This window comes from Pelobates fuscus, chromosome 3, assembly GCF_036172605.1.
Source record: "Pelobates fuscus isolate aPelFus1 chromosome 3, aPelFus1.pri, whole genome shotgun sequence".
NCBI classification, from domain to species: Eukaryota; Metazoa; Chordata; class Amphibia; order Anura; family Pelobatidae; genus Pelobates; species Pelobates fuscus.
The window spans coordinates 74,285,199-74,302,905 of NC_086319.1; the positions used below are offsets into that span (position 1 = coordinate 74,285,199).

General features: G+C 43.7%; 1 protein-coding gene across 3 annotated transcripts in view; it reads left to right on the plus strand.

Moving 5' to 3' along the window:
• HCFC2 (host cell factor C2) overlaps window positions 1-17,707 on the plus strand; it is a 38,808-nt gene that overhangs the window by 11,264 nt on the left and 9,837 nt on the right. For all 3 annotated transcript variants that reach the window (XM_063447215.1, XM_063447217.1, XM_063447216.1), the window contains exons 7-12: window positions 630-815; window positions 6,594-6,824; window positions 8,412-8,488; window positions 14,563-14,689; window positions 15,437-15,495; window positions 16,577-16,717. In XM_063447215.1, the coding sequence (XP_063303285.1) occupies window positions 630-815; window positions 6,594-6,824; window positions 8,412-8,488; window positions 14,563-14,689; window positions 15,437-15,495; window positions 16,577-16,717 (821 nt within the window). The remainder of the gene's footprint in view (window positions 1-629; window positions 816-6,593; window positions 6,825-8,411; window positions 8,489-14,562; window positions 14,690-15,436; window positions 15,496-16,576; window positions 16,718-17,707) is intronic.

Here is a 17,707-nt window from a genome sequence, read left to right on the forward strand (position 1 = left end):
TGCGCTATTAAATTACTTACTGCGGCACTGGTGGACGGTAAGGAAACTTTACCACCAACAAAGATACAAAAGTGGGCGGTAGGTATTAAAAGGTTGACCACCCCTGATTTACATAGTTTTTCTTTTTTGGTCTTTTTTAAATTTATTTGTCACCTGAATTTTTCTTTACATAGACTAGGTTCAAACGATATAGATATATATAGATGTTATAGATGTTATAGATATAGAATAAATCACTTAGCTGAGTGAATTAGCTTTAAACATTCAACTTGTATTGGTCTACTTTTAACTAACAAATGGGCAAAGTGTCATTCTAAATTGTTTTTTACAACTCAGACAAAAGGAAAACTTTGGGTTCCAAACGTACTCCATGCAAATCATAATGAGATCCCTTTATTATGAAAATGAACAGTTCAATTTCTAGCAGTAGTTGGACCTAATACTTATTTGTGACAATTGCAATATCAAATATCTACATTTTGAGATACTTTCCATAGTTTGCAAGCTGGATCCGCAAGCCTTATAATTCAGTTTTACATTTTCATTGTTCTGTTATTTCAGTCTATATTGAACAATTTAAATTTTTCACGGCACATGCTTCATACATTGTATGCTTTTCAATTCAACAGACACGCATGAGTGGACTACATTATCGCCAGATTATGCTGAAGACAAGAAGAACTGGCCAAGACCTAGAGCTGGACATTGTGCTGTGACAATTGGAAAACGCCTCTACATCTGGAGTGGAAGGGATGGGTATAAGAAGGCTTGGAATTATCAAGTTTGCTGTAAAGATCTGTGGTATATCGACACAGGTAGGTGGAGACATTTACCTTCCTTCTCTTCTTTCTTTCTCTTAGTGTGGTGAGATAGCTCAATGTGCTAATGCTTCAGAAGAATCGGTTTATCCCTTGGGGCTCACAGGTTCTATTCCCGGCAGGGCTGACTCAGTCCTTATTGTAAATTAAATGTGTGCCGTTAAATTTGGTCAGAGTAGCACTTGGAAACCAGAAAATATCTGAATGTCTCTTTCCTGGTTCAAGACTTTGCAATAATTGTTTCTAGTGCCTTTTTATTTCATTGGGTAACTAAAATCATAATCAGGGTGGTGCAGTAGACATTGCTTACCTAGATTTCAGTAAGGCTTTTGACACTGTTGCACATAGAAGGCTTATCAATAAACTGCAATATTTAAGTTTGGATTCCAATATTGTTGAATGGGTAAGGCAGTGGCTGAGTGACAGGCAACAGAGGGTTGTAGTCAATGGAGTATATTCGAAGCTTGGGCTTGTCACCAGTGGGGTACCTCAGGGATCTGTACTTGGACCCATTCTCTTTAATATTTTTATTAGTGATATTGCAGAAGGTCTTGATGGTAAGGTATGTCTTTTTGCTGGTGATACTAAGATATGTAACAGGGTTGATGTTCCAGGAGGGATAAGCCAAATGGCTAATGATTTAGGTAAACTAGAAAAATGGTCAGAGTTGTGGCAACTGACATTTAATGTGGATAAGTGCAAGATAATGCATCTTGGACGTAAAAACCCAAGGGCAGAGTACAGAATATTTGATAGAGTCCTAACCTCAACATCTGAGGATTTAGGGGTGATTATTTCTGATGACTTAAAGGTAGGCAGACAATGTAATAGAGCAGCAGGAAATGCTAGCAGAATGCTTGGTTGTATAGGGAGAGGCATTAGCAGTAGAAAGAGGGAAGTGCTCATGCCATTGTACAGAACACTGGTGAGACCTCACTTGGAGTATTGTACGCAGTACTGGAGACCGTATCTTCAGAAGGATATTGATACCTTAGAGAGAGTTCAGAGAAGAGCTACTAAACTGGTTCATGGATTGCAGGATAAAACTTACCAGGAAAGGTTAAAGGATCTTAACATGTATAGCTTGGAGGAAAGACGAGACAGGGGGGGGATATGATAGAAACATTTAAATACATAAAGGGAATCAACACAGTAAAGGAGGAGACTATATTTAAAAGAAGAAAAACTTACACAACAAGAGGACATAGTCTTAAATTAGAGGGACAAAGGTTTAAAAATAATATCAGGAAGTATTACTTTACTGAGAGGGTAGTGGATGCATGGAATCAGGCCCGCCACCAGAAATTTTCGGGCCCCTAACAGAACAAATGGTCTGGGCCCCCCCCCCCCCCAATTCACAAAAAGTGCAAATAAATAATAAATATAAATATCAAAACAAACAAATAACGCAGGAAACAATGAGCAAATATATACAACAATGTGCAAATAGTGCAGTGCAAACAAATGTTACACAAATTGACTTGCTCTATGTGTTTTAATACAACTTACCAATGTAGTAATCTTCAGATGTCCTAGGAAGTTACAAGCACGTACGTGGTCATGTAACAGGCAGAAATACTCACCTTTCAGGAAAATTGCAGGTGTCCATCAGTCGCAAGGTCTGAGCAACAAGAAACAAACACACACACTGATGCACAGAGAAACACACAAACAAACATACATTCACAATGTGCATTTGGCTCTGTGTATTTCTAAATGTGTCTGAGAGTGTGTGTCAGACAGCAAGTATCCTTGTAAGTGAATGTGTGTCTCTGTGAGCATGTGTGTGTCTGGGACCATGTGAGCAAGTGGAAGCTCGTATGTATGGGGGGCTGATTGTGATCTTTGTGCATTGTGTTTATGGAGAAGCTATATTTCACGACTGTGTATGATTACTGTCTTCAGGGTGTAACTGTGAAGGGGGAATATAGGGTTAACTTGGCAGAGTAAGTGTGACAGGCAGGAGCGTATTAGCCGCGAGGCAAACAAGGCATTTGCCTTGGGCGGCATTTTCCAGGGGGCGCCTGAGTTTTGTCCTGCCTAGGGCAGCACAAAACCAGGATACACCACTGGTGACAGGGCGAGGGGCGTGAAAGAGACAGGGGTGGGGGTGAGTGTGACAGAATGAGAGAAGTAGAGTGTGACAGAATTGGGGTGAATGTGGGGCTTAAAGTGACAGGGTGAGTGTGGCAGGGAAAGATTTGGGGATGAGTGTGACATAGTTGGAGGAGGGAGTGTAACAGGATGAGGGGTGTTAATAGAAACAGAGAACGTGACGGCAGATAAGAACCATTCGGCCCACCTAGTCTGCCCAATTTTCTAAATACTTTCATTAGTCCCTGGCCTTATCTTATAGTTAGGATAGCCTTATGCATATCCCACGCATGCTTAACCCCTTAAGGACCAAACATCTGGAATAAAAGGGAATCATGACATGTCACACATGTCATGTGTCCTTAAAGGACCACTATAGTGCCAGGAAAACATACTCGTTTTCCTGGCACTATAGTGCCCTGAGGGTGCCCCCACCCTCAGGGTCCCCCTCCCACCGGGCTCTGGGGAGAGGAATGGGGTTAAAACTTACCTTTCTCCAGCGCTGGGCGGGGAGCTCTTCTCCTCCGATCCTCCTCCTCTCCTCCCATTCGGCTGAATGCGCACGCGGGGCAAGAGCTGCCACTAGAGGCTTTGAGGGCTGGATTAACCCATTTATAAACATAGCAGTTTCTCTGAAACTGCTATATTTATAAAAAAATGGGTTAACCCTAGCTGGACCTAGCACCAAGACCACTTCATTAAGCTGAAGTGGTCTGGGTGCCTAGAGTGGTCCTTTAAGGGGTTAAAGGGACACTCCAGTGCCAGGAAAACACTGCAGGTCCCCTCTCCCTCCCACCCCCCATCCCAAGTTGCTGAGGGGGTTAAAACCCCTTCAGTGACTTACCTGTATCCAGCGTCGATGTCCCTCGGCGCTGGGTCAGGATCCACTCACGCTCCTCCCCCACCGACATCAGACGGGGAGACCTATAGAGCATGCGCAGCCGTTGGCGGGGGAGACGCACACAAACAAACGCGCATTAGACCTCCACATAGGAAAACATTGAAAAATGCTTTCAATGCTTTCCTATGGGGATTTCAGCGACGCTGGAGGTCCTCACATAGCGTGAGGACGTCTTGTGCCGTTATAGCACACTTTTCATGTGCTATAAACACAGAAGTGTCTTCTAGTGGCTGTCTAGTCTAGAAGACCGCCATTAGAGGAGTTAACTCTGCAAGGTAAATATTGTAGTTTATGAAACTGCAATAATTACACTTGCAGGGTTAAGGGTAGTGGGAGTTGGCACCCAGACCACTCCAATGGGCAGAAGTGGTCTGGGTGCCTGGAGTGTCCCTTTAAGGAGGATTAATATTCAGGTTCAGTGTGACATGGTTGAAGTGTGAATCAGTGAGTGTGACAGCATTTGGTGCTAGTGTGGCATGGTTGGAGGATGGAGTGTGACAGGATTGAGGGATTATTATGACATGGTGAGTGTGGCAGAGCGAAAGGTGTTGAGTGTGACAGGATTGGATGTATTAATGTGAGTGTGGCAACGTTGTTGGAGGGGAGTGTGATACAGGATTAGCAGGGATAGATGTGAGTGTGGCATGGTAAAGGGGATGACTTTGTGTGGGGGTGATGGTGACATTGAGTGAGTGGAGGTGTGGGTAGCAGTGATTGCGGGAGGGGAGGGTAGCAGTGAGTGGGGGAGGTGAGGGTGGCAGACTGGCATTGAGTGGGGGAGGGGATGGTGGCAGTGAGTGGAGGGAGATGAGGGTGGCAGTGAGTGGGGAGGGTGGCAGTGATGGGGGAAGGGAGGATGGCAGTGATGGGGGGAAGGGATGGTGGCAGTGATGGGGGAAGGGAGGGTGGCAGTGAGTGGGGGAGGTGAGGGTGGCAGACTGGCATTGAGTGGGGGAGCGGAGGGTGGCAGTGATGGGGGGAGGGGAGGGTGGCCGTGATGGGGGGAGGGGAGGGTGGCAGTGATGGGGGGAGGGGAGGGTGGCAGTGATGGGGGGAAGGGAGGATGGCAGTGAGTGGGGGAGGTGAGGGTGGCAGTGAGGGGAGGGTGGCAGTGAGACAATAAATTAACTTACCTCAAGAGTGAAGTGACTCCATGTCCCTGGTGATCTTCTTTCCTGCAGCAGCAGGAGGGTGGCAGTGAGTGGGGGAGGTGAGAGTAGCAGTGAGTGGGGGAGGTGAGGGTGGCAGTGAATGGGGAGGTGAGGGTGGCAGACTGGCATTGAGTGGGGGAGGGTGGCAGTGAGTGGAGGGAGGTGAGGGTGGCAGTGAGTGGGGTGGCAGTGATGGGGGAAGGGAGGATTGCAGTGATGGGCGAAGGGAGGATGGCAGTGAGTGGGGGAAGGGAGGATGGTAGTGAGTGGGGGGAGGTAAGGGTGGCAGTGAGTGGGGGGGTGAGGGTGTCAGACTGGCATTGAGTGGGGGAGGGGAGGGTGGCAGTGAGTGGGGAGGGTGGCAGTGATGGGGGAAGGTGAGAGTGGCAGTGAGTGGGGGAGGTGAGGGTGGCAGTGAGAGTGAGACAATAAAATAACTTACCTCTGTCCCTGGTGATCTTCTTTCCTGCAGCAGCAGCACCCTCGTGGTCCCATGCTCTCCTTCCTGTCTGCAGCTCCGCCTCCACGGGTTCAGAGCTGCAGTCAGACCATGTGGAGATTGTCTCGCGAGCTCTGATTGGCTGAGCTCGCTGACAATCAATCATGGTCTGCAGCTCTGCACCCGTGGAGGCGGAGCTGCAGACAGGAGTCACAGGGATCCGGATTTGTGCACTGTCTGCAGTCACAGTGCACGGTGACAGGCAGCTCTCTCCCGGCGGCACACAGGGGGGCCCAGCATCCAGCGGCACAGAGGCTAAGCTGCTGGGCCCCCCTACTGTCGGGACTCGAGCCCGCCCGACAAATGAGTCCTCTTCTCAGTCCCGGCCCGCACCAGCAATCCGGCCGCGGGCCGGGCCCCCCAGGACCGCCGGGCCCGTGACAATTGTCACGGTTGTCATGCCCTGATGGCGGCCCTGCATGGAATAGCCTTCCAGCTGAAGTGGTAGAGGTTAACATAGTAAAGGAGTTTAAGCATACATGGGATAGGCATAAGGCTATCCTAACTATAAGATAAGGCCAGGGACTAATGAAAGTATTTAGAAAATTGGGCAGACTAGGTGGGCCGAATGGTTCTTATCTGCCGTCACATTCTATGTTTCTATGTTTCTTCATGTCTATGCTGTTCCTTCCCCATCTGATTTTGATGAGATGGAAAACTATAATTTTGTAAAATGTAGTGATTTTTAATTTTTTTCCTGTCCTTTTTACTTTACTTCCATGGTTGAGTGTTAGGTATTCTGTTTTTTCTCTGATACTTAATTAACCATTTGTAAAACTTGTAAATCGAACAATTGGCAAATAGCAAATATTTTCTATCACTGGACTATGTGATACTGTCGTACATATGATGAAGCAGTCAGTGGGGATGTGGCGGTAGAGTGATTTTTTTTATTCTATTTTTTTTTTTCCTTCTCTTTAAATGTAAATATTTAAGACATATGACATAAGCAATGTAATTTAGTACATTGGAGTAATGTAATACACAGTGTGGAGTAAGCAAAGTTCCGCTGTACACAAAATCCTGGTATGGCTCACATTGTCAGATATTAGACTTGTGGTTTTAAGCAAAACACTGATACAAGAAATCTGCATGTAAAGCTGTTTCGGTGTTATCTCTTTATTTTTCAGAGAAGCCTCCAACTCCTTCTCAAGTTCAGCTGGTCCGTGCCACCACAAACTCGTTTCATGTTAAATGGAATGAGATTCCAACAGTTGAAGGATACCTTTTGCAGTTAAATCCCGAGGCTGCGACTTTAGCTGCTACAGGAACGCCTGCTCCCATCAGTGAAATATCTGCACTTCACTCTCAAGGCAGCATATCGCCTGCTGAACATCCTTCCCCATTACATGTGCTTCAAGGTAATCTGTGATGACTTATAGCCCTCCTCCTTTTTAAATTTTTTATGTAATAGTGGATTTATTGCATGTAGAATTTCCATTTAAATAGATTGGAAAAACGAGAGGGTAATTTTTGAAGTAGTTAAAATGAAGGAGATATGGGATTTACTTGATATAACTTCATCAGTGAAGGTTTCCTGCGCTGTTATGTAATGTAAACTTGTCCCGAACGCACCCTATTTAAAGAGTGTGCGTGATGTAGTTGTGGTGGTGACAGGGTTAAAGTTCACGATTTGTCTGCACTAGACCGGAAATAATGATAAAATCCCACTTAACACCATCCACACTTAAGCATAATATTATAAATATTACTGTTTTAATGCTGCCACCACCTAGGCAATTTTTAAATGGGGTGCTTTGGTCCCCCAGGTAACTTAATACAACTTAGCACAATATTTAAGCAATTGCAAAACACTAATTAGTCTCTTCAGGTAACGTGATTCTTTACCAGACAAAGGCAGAACTTAATAAAGGAACATTAATTATGAGCAAAAAAATGTCACAGTGCATACAAAATTATAGATTACAATCAAATTCGTTACACCAACAACAGATAAAACCAAAAGGGATAAAATAACTGTCCTAATCACTTACTTTCAAAGTAAAACTTCTGCCCAGGGGGTCACTGGGAAGGTAAATGGCGACTCACTCAGAATTAGATTCTGGCCCCCAAGCAAGTCCAATACACACTTCAGTATCATTAGATATATACCCTGTGGATTACTAAGTCTCACCCATAGGTGAAGATAAGGTGTACATATATTAACTGCAAGTGACCACCCCCTTGTGTTCCAGACCAACATCAATCCAAATTGAAACATTTAGTTCTATCTCCTCTTATTTACTTGCCACAGAAATAATAATTGCATCTATTAATTTGTTACCATTTTTCAATTCCATGGATATGTCACACTCCTTAATTGTGACCCAATATTGCGGGCATTACAATCCCTTCCCCTATGTTTAAGTTACGCAAATCATGTTTGGGCTTGATTAGAAGATTGTGCTTGTCCCATTCTAAAGATAATAAAAATGAGGCTTAATTATTAATCTGTGGGTAAGTATTAATGTTTCTTTTGGATATGATACTGGAACACAAGGCTAATGGTCGTTAACATATCAAAGGACCCCCTATCTAAGAGGGAATCTAGACACATGGCAAATTAGAGAGTCAGTTTATATTTAAACCAGACTTCCAGGCCACTTATGTGTGACTTCTCACACCTTGCAGTACCTTTGATTAATCAAAGGATCAATGAATTATGCAACCTTGGTGTGACAAAACTGTGTTCAGGACTGTGTATAACATAAAGTTTAAATAATACAGATCTGAGCACTTGGTATAAATTATTTGAATAAATTATTTATTTAGACTCCTTTAAAAAAAAGAATATATATACATGAATTTAAGGATTGTACATTTACTAAATTCAATTTGGGTAAGCAATAGATAACTTCCCATATTTCCAGTTACAGTGTCTGCATATTTCAATAATTATAACAGTGAATGTGTATGCAGTTCATGTTATTTTTGTGTTTGTTCACCAGGCCATGACAGTCATGTTTTTCCTGGACTCGGAGTGGATATTTGTGACCCAAATAGCCAGAACAACCTTGCTGTTCCGGTAAGAAAATATGTCTTATTTTGAATAATGCATCTGTACATGAAATAATAGCCAGAATCTGTCAGGAAGTCACCCCAACTGCCAGGGCCGGACTGGTCCACCGGGAAATTTCCCGGTGGGCCGCGGCACCTGGGGCTAGGCTGACAGCCCCATTCAGCACTGATCAGGCTCCTCTAATCCTGGCCGGCTATGTGTGAGCTGTGCGGCCGCACAGGACCCCATGGGAGCAGGGGGAGCCAGGCGACCAACACAGCTCACACATGGCCGGCCAGGATTATAAAAAATCAAATAAATATATATATAGATATATATAGATGGCGGTGGGGCTTAGCGTGCGGCGGGGGGCCTCGTTAATGCAGCATGGGAAGCAGGAAGGAGTCCCTGCTTCCCCAACAACCAGCCTCCAGGAGCTCCAAGGGATGTGGATGTAAGAAGCAGGTCAGTGTGTCTGTGTGTGTGACACGGTCTGTGTGTGTGTGTGACACTGTGTGTGTGTGACACTGTCTTCTGTGTGTGTGTGTGTGTGTGTGACACTGTCTTCTGTGTGTGTGTGTGTGTGTGACACTGTCTTCTGTGTGTGTGTGTGTGTGTGAGACACTGTCTTCTGTGTGTGTGTGTGTGTGACTGCCTCTGTGTGTGTGTGAGACTGTCTTCTGTGTATGTGTGACTGTCTGCCTCTGTGTGTATGTGTGACTGTCTGCCTCTGTGTGTATGTGTGACTGTCTGCCTCTGTGTGTATGTGTGACTGTCTGCCTCTGTGTGTGTATGTGTGACTGTCTGCCTCTGTGTGTGTATGTGTGACTGTCTGCCTCTGTGTGTATGTGTGACTGCCTGCCTCTGTGTGTATGTGTGACTGTCTGCCTCTGTGTGTATGTGTGACTGTCTGCCTCTGTGTGTATGTGTGACTGTCTGCCTCTGTGTGTATGTGACTGTCTGCCTCTGTGTGTGTGTGACTGTCTGCCTCTGTGTGTGTGTGTGACTGTCTGCCTCTGTGTGTGTGTGACTGTCTGCCTCTGTGTGTGTGTGACTGTCTGCCTCTGTGTGTGTGTGACTGTCTGCCTCTGTGTGTGTGTGACTGTCTGCCTCTGTGTGTGTGTGACTGTCTGCCTCTGTGTGTGACTGTCTGCCTCTGTGTGTGACTGTCTGCCTCTGTGTGTGACTGTCTGCCTCTGTGTGTGACTGTCTGCCTCTGTGTGTGACTGTCTGCCTCTGTGTGTGACTGTCTGCCTCTGTGTGTGACTGTCTGCCTCTGTGTGTGACTGTCTGCCTCTGTGTGTGACTGTCTGCCTCTGTGTGTGACTGTCTGCCTCTGTGTGTGACTGTCTGCCTCTGTGTGTGACTGTCTGCCTCTGTGTGTGACTGTCTGCCTCTGTGTGTGACTGACTGCCTCTGTGTGTGACTGACTGCCTCTGTATGTATGACTGTCTGCCTGTTTGTGTGTGTGTGAGACTGTCTCCCTCTGTGTGAGTGTGTGGCTGTCTCCCTCTGTGTGAGTGTGTGGCTGTCTCCCTCTGTGTGAGTGTGTGGCTGTCTCCCTCTGTGTGAGTGTGTGGCTGTCTGCCTGTGTGTGTTTGAGTGTGGCTTTTGGTGTGTGTGCATCTGCTAGTGAGTGAGTGAGCTTCTGTGTGTGTGTGTGTGTGTGTGTGTGCATCTGCTAGTGAGTGAGCTTCTGTGTGTGTGTGTGCGCGCGCGTGCGCATCTGCTAGTGAGTGAGCTTCTGTGTGTTCATCTGCTAGTGAGGGAGCTTCTGTGTGTGTGCACCTGCTAGTGAGTTTGTGTATGTGCCTGCTAGTGAGTGAGCTTGTATGTGTGTCAGTGAGCTTGCCTGTAGGGATTGTGTGTGTGTTAGTGAGCTTGTCTGTAGGGAGCATGGGTGTGTCTGCTCCTGTCTGTGGTGAGCATGGGTGTGCAGTGAGCTTGTCTGTAGTAAGCTTGTGTGTGTATCAGTTTGTCTGTACTAAATTTGTGTGTGTGTCATTGAGATTGTCAGTCAATGAGCCTATTTGTGTGCATCAGTTAGATTGTCTGTGTCTGCATGTGAGTATGCTTTACTGTATAATTTAATTACCCTAAAAGGACTATTTTGAATTGAAAAAGAAATATTCCTATAAAATATATATATAGATATATATAGATATGTGTGTGTTATATAACACACACTACATAGCACAATGACTTATGGGGCTGCCATAGATTTTTTTTTTCCGGGGCTGCTTTGTGTCCCCAGTCCGGCCCTGCCAACAGCCGACTTTTTGATAAGCACAGTTTCTGGTACTTTTTTTTTTTTTTTTTGAGCTCTGATGAAGTGCCCGGGGTTATATCTGTACTGTATTTTTGTGTCACGGCAAAAGCCACATGAAAATAGGTCACAGGAGTAAGATTGTGGTGACCGTTTGTGTCAGACATAGTTTAGAAATGAGAGCTAGGTAGGATTGAATGTAATGTTTACTTGTTTAATATCTAATTGTCATCGAGAAAATATCTGGGAAAGATTCCTTTGAAAAAAAAAAAAGACACTGCAGTATAAAGATATTGTCTGATTCTCCTGATTAACTGAACATCAGGATTACACATGCAAAGGCAGATTTTTATTCATAGTCTACCGTGGAGGCATTAATAGCCGTGCTAAATAGACGCGAGCCGCATGTAACACTGTGACATCTATTCAATCGGTTTTACATCAGCCGAATGCCCTTTGGTGGTCAAATATTCAGTTGCTCCAACCAAATGTAACCCATTTGACTATTGACAAAAGGTAAATCTGGTTATTTTAAACAAATGCACTTTGTTTGGCTAACTGATAAAATTGGCTTAATCTGGGGGGCGGGGCCTGACCGCCATGCTGACCGGTCGCATGGCCCTGAGGCTCCAACTAATTTTACCTCCAACCGATAAAAAGCATGGGCATGCCGCCGAAAACTGGAAGGAATAGCCCACATAAGCATGCAGGAGAGGGCTGGCACCACCGCAGACCCCGAGATCGGGAGTTTCGGGGCCCCAGAGGTACGAGACTTCGGAGCCTGCGGCCTACCTGGGGAAGACGCGGGGCAGACGGCCGCTGCCCTACTCAAAAGCCTGGTCGCCATGCCACAACCCTGCAGCGCGACTCCCAGGCCCCGGTCCCCCCCCCCTTGGGCCGGGGGGGTCATCCTGGCCCCCCACTGGAGGGAGCTCAGGCGGCACAGCAGGATGCCTGAGCGCGTGTACAAGGCCTGCAACACCGGGCGCAAGTACACACATCGCCGGCGTGCAAGAAGAGTACCCGAGTCCTGTCTCCTCACTACAAGGGAACACAGCAGCAGAGCCTTGCCACACACCACGGCAAACTCCCAACCTACCTGACTCGCATACCCAGGATCTGGACCTGGTCTCCTGGTCTTGAGCCCTCTGAGGACGCTCCTCGAACCGCAGCCCCAGGCACACACCATCAGCCAGGCATCCCGTTACCGGCCAGAACTGGTACCGGAACTGGAGGCACGACCGGTCGCTCAAGCAGAGACTGGGGCTGTCGGAGTGGAGCATACCAGACCAGCCCTCGAATCAAGCCTCCGTTCACAGCAACATCAGGCTGGAGAAGGGTGAGCCACGAGACACAGCAAGCCTACTGCATAAGCAGCTCAGCAACACCATGCAGAAGACAGCATGATCCCTCCGGTGAGAACTCAGTGGAGCCTAACACTTGGCATTTCTGATTACAGCCTATTACTCAGTCTGACTCATGAACGATTCCACACAGAATCAACAGCGACACCCCACCTGTATCTGCCGACACATACCTACACAAGCAAGCATTCATCACTCCAGCTAAGGACTGTCCTCCCCCTGCTCTCTCTTGGTCAGCTACATGGTCAGCCAGCATATAATATACCTTTTGCATGGAGAAGTGCAGGGGTGAGGGGACTATCACTTACAAGCAGTGTAATGGTACGGAGCGGTAACTCGGCGGACAATTGATCCTGTCTGTTTAGCATAAATAATACTATCTATGCAGCATACACCTCCTGTCTTTACCTTCTATGACCTGCTATCACCCCTCTCATAAATAACACTGTCTTTCTTCAGTCTAGGTCTAGATTTTCGACAGCGCTATACATTGCTTATCAGATCAATGCTAAGTAGGAATTCCATGTGTTATCTTTATTTTTATTTTATTTTTTCACACTATGTTTAGGCTTATCTGTCAGACCTCAGCGGCAATATCTCTGAATGCCATCTGCATAGTGTACCTAATGTTAACTAACTCTAGCTTCACTTAGCTTGTAATCTAATCTACCATGCTTAACAAAACAAAATGTGCAGAATACTCGAATGCCTTGTAACTTGGAAATGTCTAATTAACTGCCTGATTAGTGCTGTTGGGGCATTGAAAGATGCTATGTAAAACATGTGCACACAACAATAAAGAATTATAAAAAAAAAAATATATAGAACAGCGAAAAAAAAAAAAAAAAAAATATATAGAACAGCGAAAAAAAAAAAAAAAAAATTGGCTTAATCTTTATGAGTTTGCTAATTCAGCTGTTCATAAAGAGTCAGACGCTTCTCAGACGCAAGCCCATTCCATCTCAATATGGAAAAAAAAAAAAATTAAACCTTTTGGTGGGGGAGATTTATCTAGGTACAAATAGGTGCCATCCTGGGACAAAGTGCTAAATAAGCAACAGTCACCAAGGAAACCAGTGTCTCTCAGAATTTAGCACTTTGCATCCAAATTTGCACTTGTTTTCCCATGATAAATCTTCCTGTGGTGTAAAAGTATGTTAAGCAGAGCTGTTGTATCTTTCCCGGAGTTGATATTTAATTCTTATTAACTTCAAGAAGGACACAGCCCATCAACTAGTGTATGTAAATGTGCTGGATGTGGCAGCTGTCACTGTCTAATTTAATTTTGTGTGTGTCCAATCTGGAGAATGACTTCATGACTTGAAGCTTTAAGTGATTAAAGATTGTATCCGCTTTCTGGACAATTCTTTATTTAGTAAAAAAAAACCTGGTATGTAATGCCATTTTATGTATTGCTTACTTGTTTACATTTATTGATGTGTGTAAATAATCATCTGTTTGTTCATGTATTGTGCTGGCAGTTCTCTACATTTTTTAATAGGTTACCATACAGCAAGATTAGCTGTGTAATCACAAGAAGTGTGTTATCTTGTATGGTCTGTTTAATTATGAATGCCTGTGTAGAAAGTTTGTGAGTTCTTATAAAATAAATCTATTCTATATCTAAAATCTATCTTTGTATCCTCACGTTTTTATCCATAGTTGGTGTTCACCTTCAGTCTCCTCATTCAAGGTGCTCTTTTCTTCCTAATTTCAGTCGATCTTCTTTGTTTTGTTTTCCAGGACTCAAATGAGTCCCTTACTCCCCTTGCCAAATATGTCAATGGTCAGTACAGGACACCAGCCATTCTTTAAAGGCTCGTCTTTGCAGGAAGGTAACTCTCCTGGATTAAGTGTCTTCTCTGTAAACTCCATAAGTCCCATCTTGGACTTGGGTTGAAGTAGTGCTTCACCTCAAATGGACATCATAGGCTGGTTCCTATAAACTAAAGACTCTTCATTTTGGAAGATTGTCTCCCTACTCTGTTGTTCACTATCCCAGGTTTAATTTACCTTGTTATCTCTCCCTTTCATTCATACGATGCTATAGAAAAGTAAATTAATTTGAGTATTTATTTTTGTCCGTTACCCCTTGACCCAATTAATGTTAACTTTCCTAGTTACTGTCTGATAGACTTAAATGGAGGAGGTGTTTGGTTTTGAAGCTCTTTCTTTTCCTGACAAGATAGGATGAATTAATCTTACTGTCCTCATAGGAATTCAAGGAAAATAAAAATCCAGTTTAGATTTTTTTTTTGAAAATAAATTTTTATTAGGAATGCCAGACATTGTCAAACACACTGATGGCATAAAGCCGTGAATTTAAGCATCATGAGAAATTAAGCAAGATCATAACGTTCATTGTGACTGTTTGGATTTCTTTAAAATCTGTGTCTGCTCATACGGTCTTATCCCAACAAATAATGCAGATTTGTATTCTAACATTGAAGTATATGATTGTTCTTCTTCAGAATTCATCAGATGCAATTGCAGACCAAGTTATTGTAGACACAAAAGTAACGACTGAGAAACAAGCACCGTCTGGTGGAGCCGTGGAAAATGGCAAGTTGCAAGAGTCGGTTGAGACCAAATCAGTCGGTAAGGACATCACCCCAGAAACCAAAGGCATGTTTGCAAAGTACAGTTTAAAGATATACCGTACTACTAGAATCTAGTGCGCACCTCAATATTTGAAACCTGGAAGCTGAAAACGTTTTTTGTTTGTGAAGAGACTACTATACAACATTGTGCTACTACGAAAATGTTTATTGCCATATACCATAGTAACATTGATGGTATTTCAATTTTAGTGTTAGATGTGTAGTATATTATTTCTTAAACCCTCTTTTGGGAATGAAATTTGTCTGTGTGAATTCACCGGAATGGAATTCATCTGTTTGACTTCGCTAGTTTTAATTCTCCTGTGTGAATTCGCCAGAATACAATTTGCCGAAACTTTCGAATTTTGCCCCAAATGTAATGCGCCATTCTAATAGTCTAATAAGTATTCTAAATTTTGGACACTTTATTTTACAAAAAAAGATGCACATTAGATTTGAGTAAATACGGTGTATTGTATTGGAATTACATAGCACTAAAAACAATGATAAGGGAGGGCCATCTCTATTACATAATTTAAATATACAAGTCCATCCATTTATTATATTACTGAACATTGATCGGTATAGACCCATAATTTCCCATGCCAGAAATATTTTTGGTTGTTTATAAATCAGATTGTTAGGACAATGACTGCTTCATTTCTCAAAATATATGATGGTTGTTTGGTGTTGTGTAAAATAACGTTTTTTTTGTTTTTTTTATATATATATTTTTCATTTCTAGTTGCTGCTACCACCGAAAAATGCACTTCACAATCAAAGAACACCGTTCCTAATTTGCCAGTAAGTTAATAGTTATATTGCCAAGATAGCTTAATTCTGCTCAGTTCTATTTACTCAAGTCTGGTGATAGGCTGAGAGCTCAGTTGATGCACTCAGCCTATCACTGCCCAATTATTTCAAGTAACAGTATGTGCCATTACTCACAGTGGATGGCCTCGTAGCCTATCACTGGCTGCCAAGGCAAATCTGTCTGATCACTGCTACAGCCGGAGACAGGATGCAGTGCCTATGCCTCCCAGAGGCAACTTCAGGGTTTTACTGATCACACAAGGTTTAGCCATGTAAGGTAAGACAGGGCCCAATGACTCCAGCTCCCCAGTGACCTATTTTGGATGAACTTGTGAACCTTTGGGGACCGAAATCGCCCTGGAATGTTCCTTTAATTTCACTCGCTTGTTTCACCATAAGGGACAAGCTCCAGTACACCATAAACTACAAGCATGGACAACAGCATAGCAACTGAACTAACTCCCGGAGTCCGTTCATAGATCAGATAAAATAATCATACGCCAAATTCTGATCGCTGCTACATCCTGTTTACCTAGACATTGGACGTCCCAAAATGTGCCATCTCTCAGAGAATTGTTTAGTTTGATTCTAGAAAACAAGGCACACGATTATCGCATAGAGCGAATATGCATGGTTTCCCATTAAAATATAATTGGGACAAATGGGAAGAAAAAATCAAAACCGTCTATGATATGTTTATTGTTAAAGTGCATTGATGTACAACATTTTTGCCATATACATTGTTATGCCTATTTCAATAATGGATGGATACCCTTCCCATTTCCAAGTTCCCCTTCCTTTTCTACCCCTAATACAATGTTTGTATTATTATTACTTGTTTTTAAAGCTTTAATAAAAAATTATTTGAAAAAGAAAACCAAAAAAAAAGGATATGTAGACACAAATAACATGTCCATGTATCTATGCAGGAGAAAAATATTTATAAAAAATCCTTTAAAAATATTTATAAAAAATATTTATAAATCTCAATGCATGCTTCAGTATATAGAAAGAGAAGACGGGTCATTTGCTGCACACTTATTCTCTCCATTTTTTTTCTTTTTGTTGGCAGATCAGTAATCCAAGTAAACCAACCGCGATGGTGAAAAACGGGCAGAAACTATGGTGTGATGTTGGGATCTTTCAAACAAATAGTGCTGTTGTCACTCACTTCTTTTTGCTGTCAGATGGCAAACAGGGTGCTTCAAGCAAGGTATCAGTCCATGACATAATGATTCTTTTCATTAAAAGCATACTCACCTGTGGGTTATTTGATTATATATTTTTAACTTATTCTGTTTAGATGATCACCTATAATAAAAAAACTGGCAATGAAAGAATATTTTTAGCATGTAAATACAAGACTAGTTTTTAACTGCAGATGTCTCCTTGATTTGTTTTGTAAATCAATCATTTATTTTAAAATGGCTAGTGTTTGAAAGTATTCCCCCCCCCCCTCATTCTTTGCAATTTGTGAGAATATTGGCAAAGGGATAATGCGTTTTTTTGTTTTTTTTTGCTTTACCAAAGCCAAACAAATACAATTTATATAAAAATGCATTTATTTTTTTTGTAGAATTCATTGTATATACCGTATTTATCGGCGTATAACACGCACCGGCGTATAACACGCACCTCATTTTTAGAAAGAAATTCCAGGAAATTTCCCCCCTCATCCCATAGTATTCCCCCCTCATCCCATAGTGTTCCCCCTCATCCCATAGTGTTCCCCCTCATCCCATAGTATTCTCCCCCCCTCCCATAGTATTCTCCCCCCTCCTCTCCCATAGTATTCTCCCCCCCTCCTCTCCCATAGTATTCTCCCCCCTCCTCTCCCATAGTATTCTCCCCCCCTCCTCTCCCATAGTATTCTCCCCCCTCCTCTCCCATAGTATTCTCCCCCTCCCCTCCCATAGTATTCTCCTTCCCTCCCCTCCCATCCCATAGTATTCTCCCCCCCTCCCCTCCCATCCCATAGTATTCTCCCCCCCTCCCCTCCCATAGTATTCTCCCCCCTCCCCTCCCATAGTATTCTCCCCCTCCCCTCCCCTCCCATAGTATTCTCCCCCTCCCCTCCCATAGTATTCTCCACCTCCCCTCCCATAGTATTCTCCCCCTCCCCTCCCATAGTATTCTCCCCCTCCCCTCCCATAGTATTCTCCCCCTCCCATAGTATTCTCCCCCCTCCCCTCCCATAGTGTTC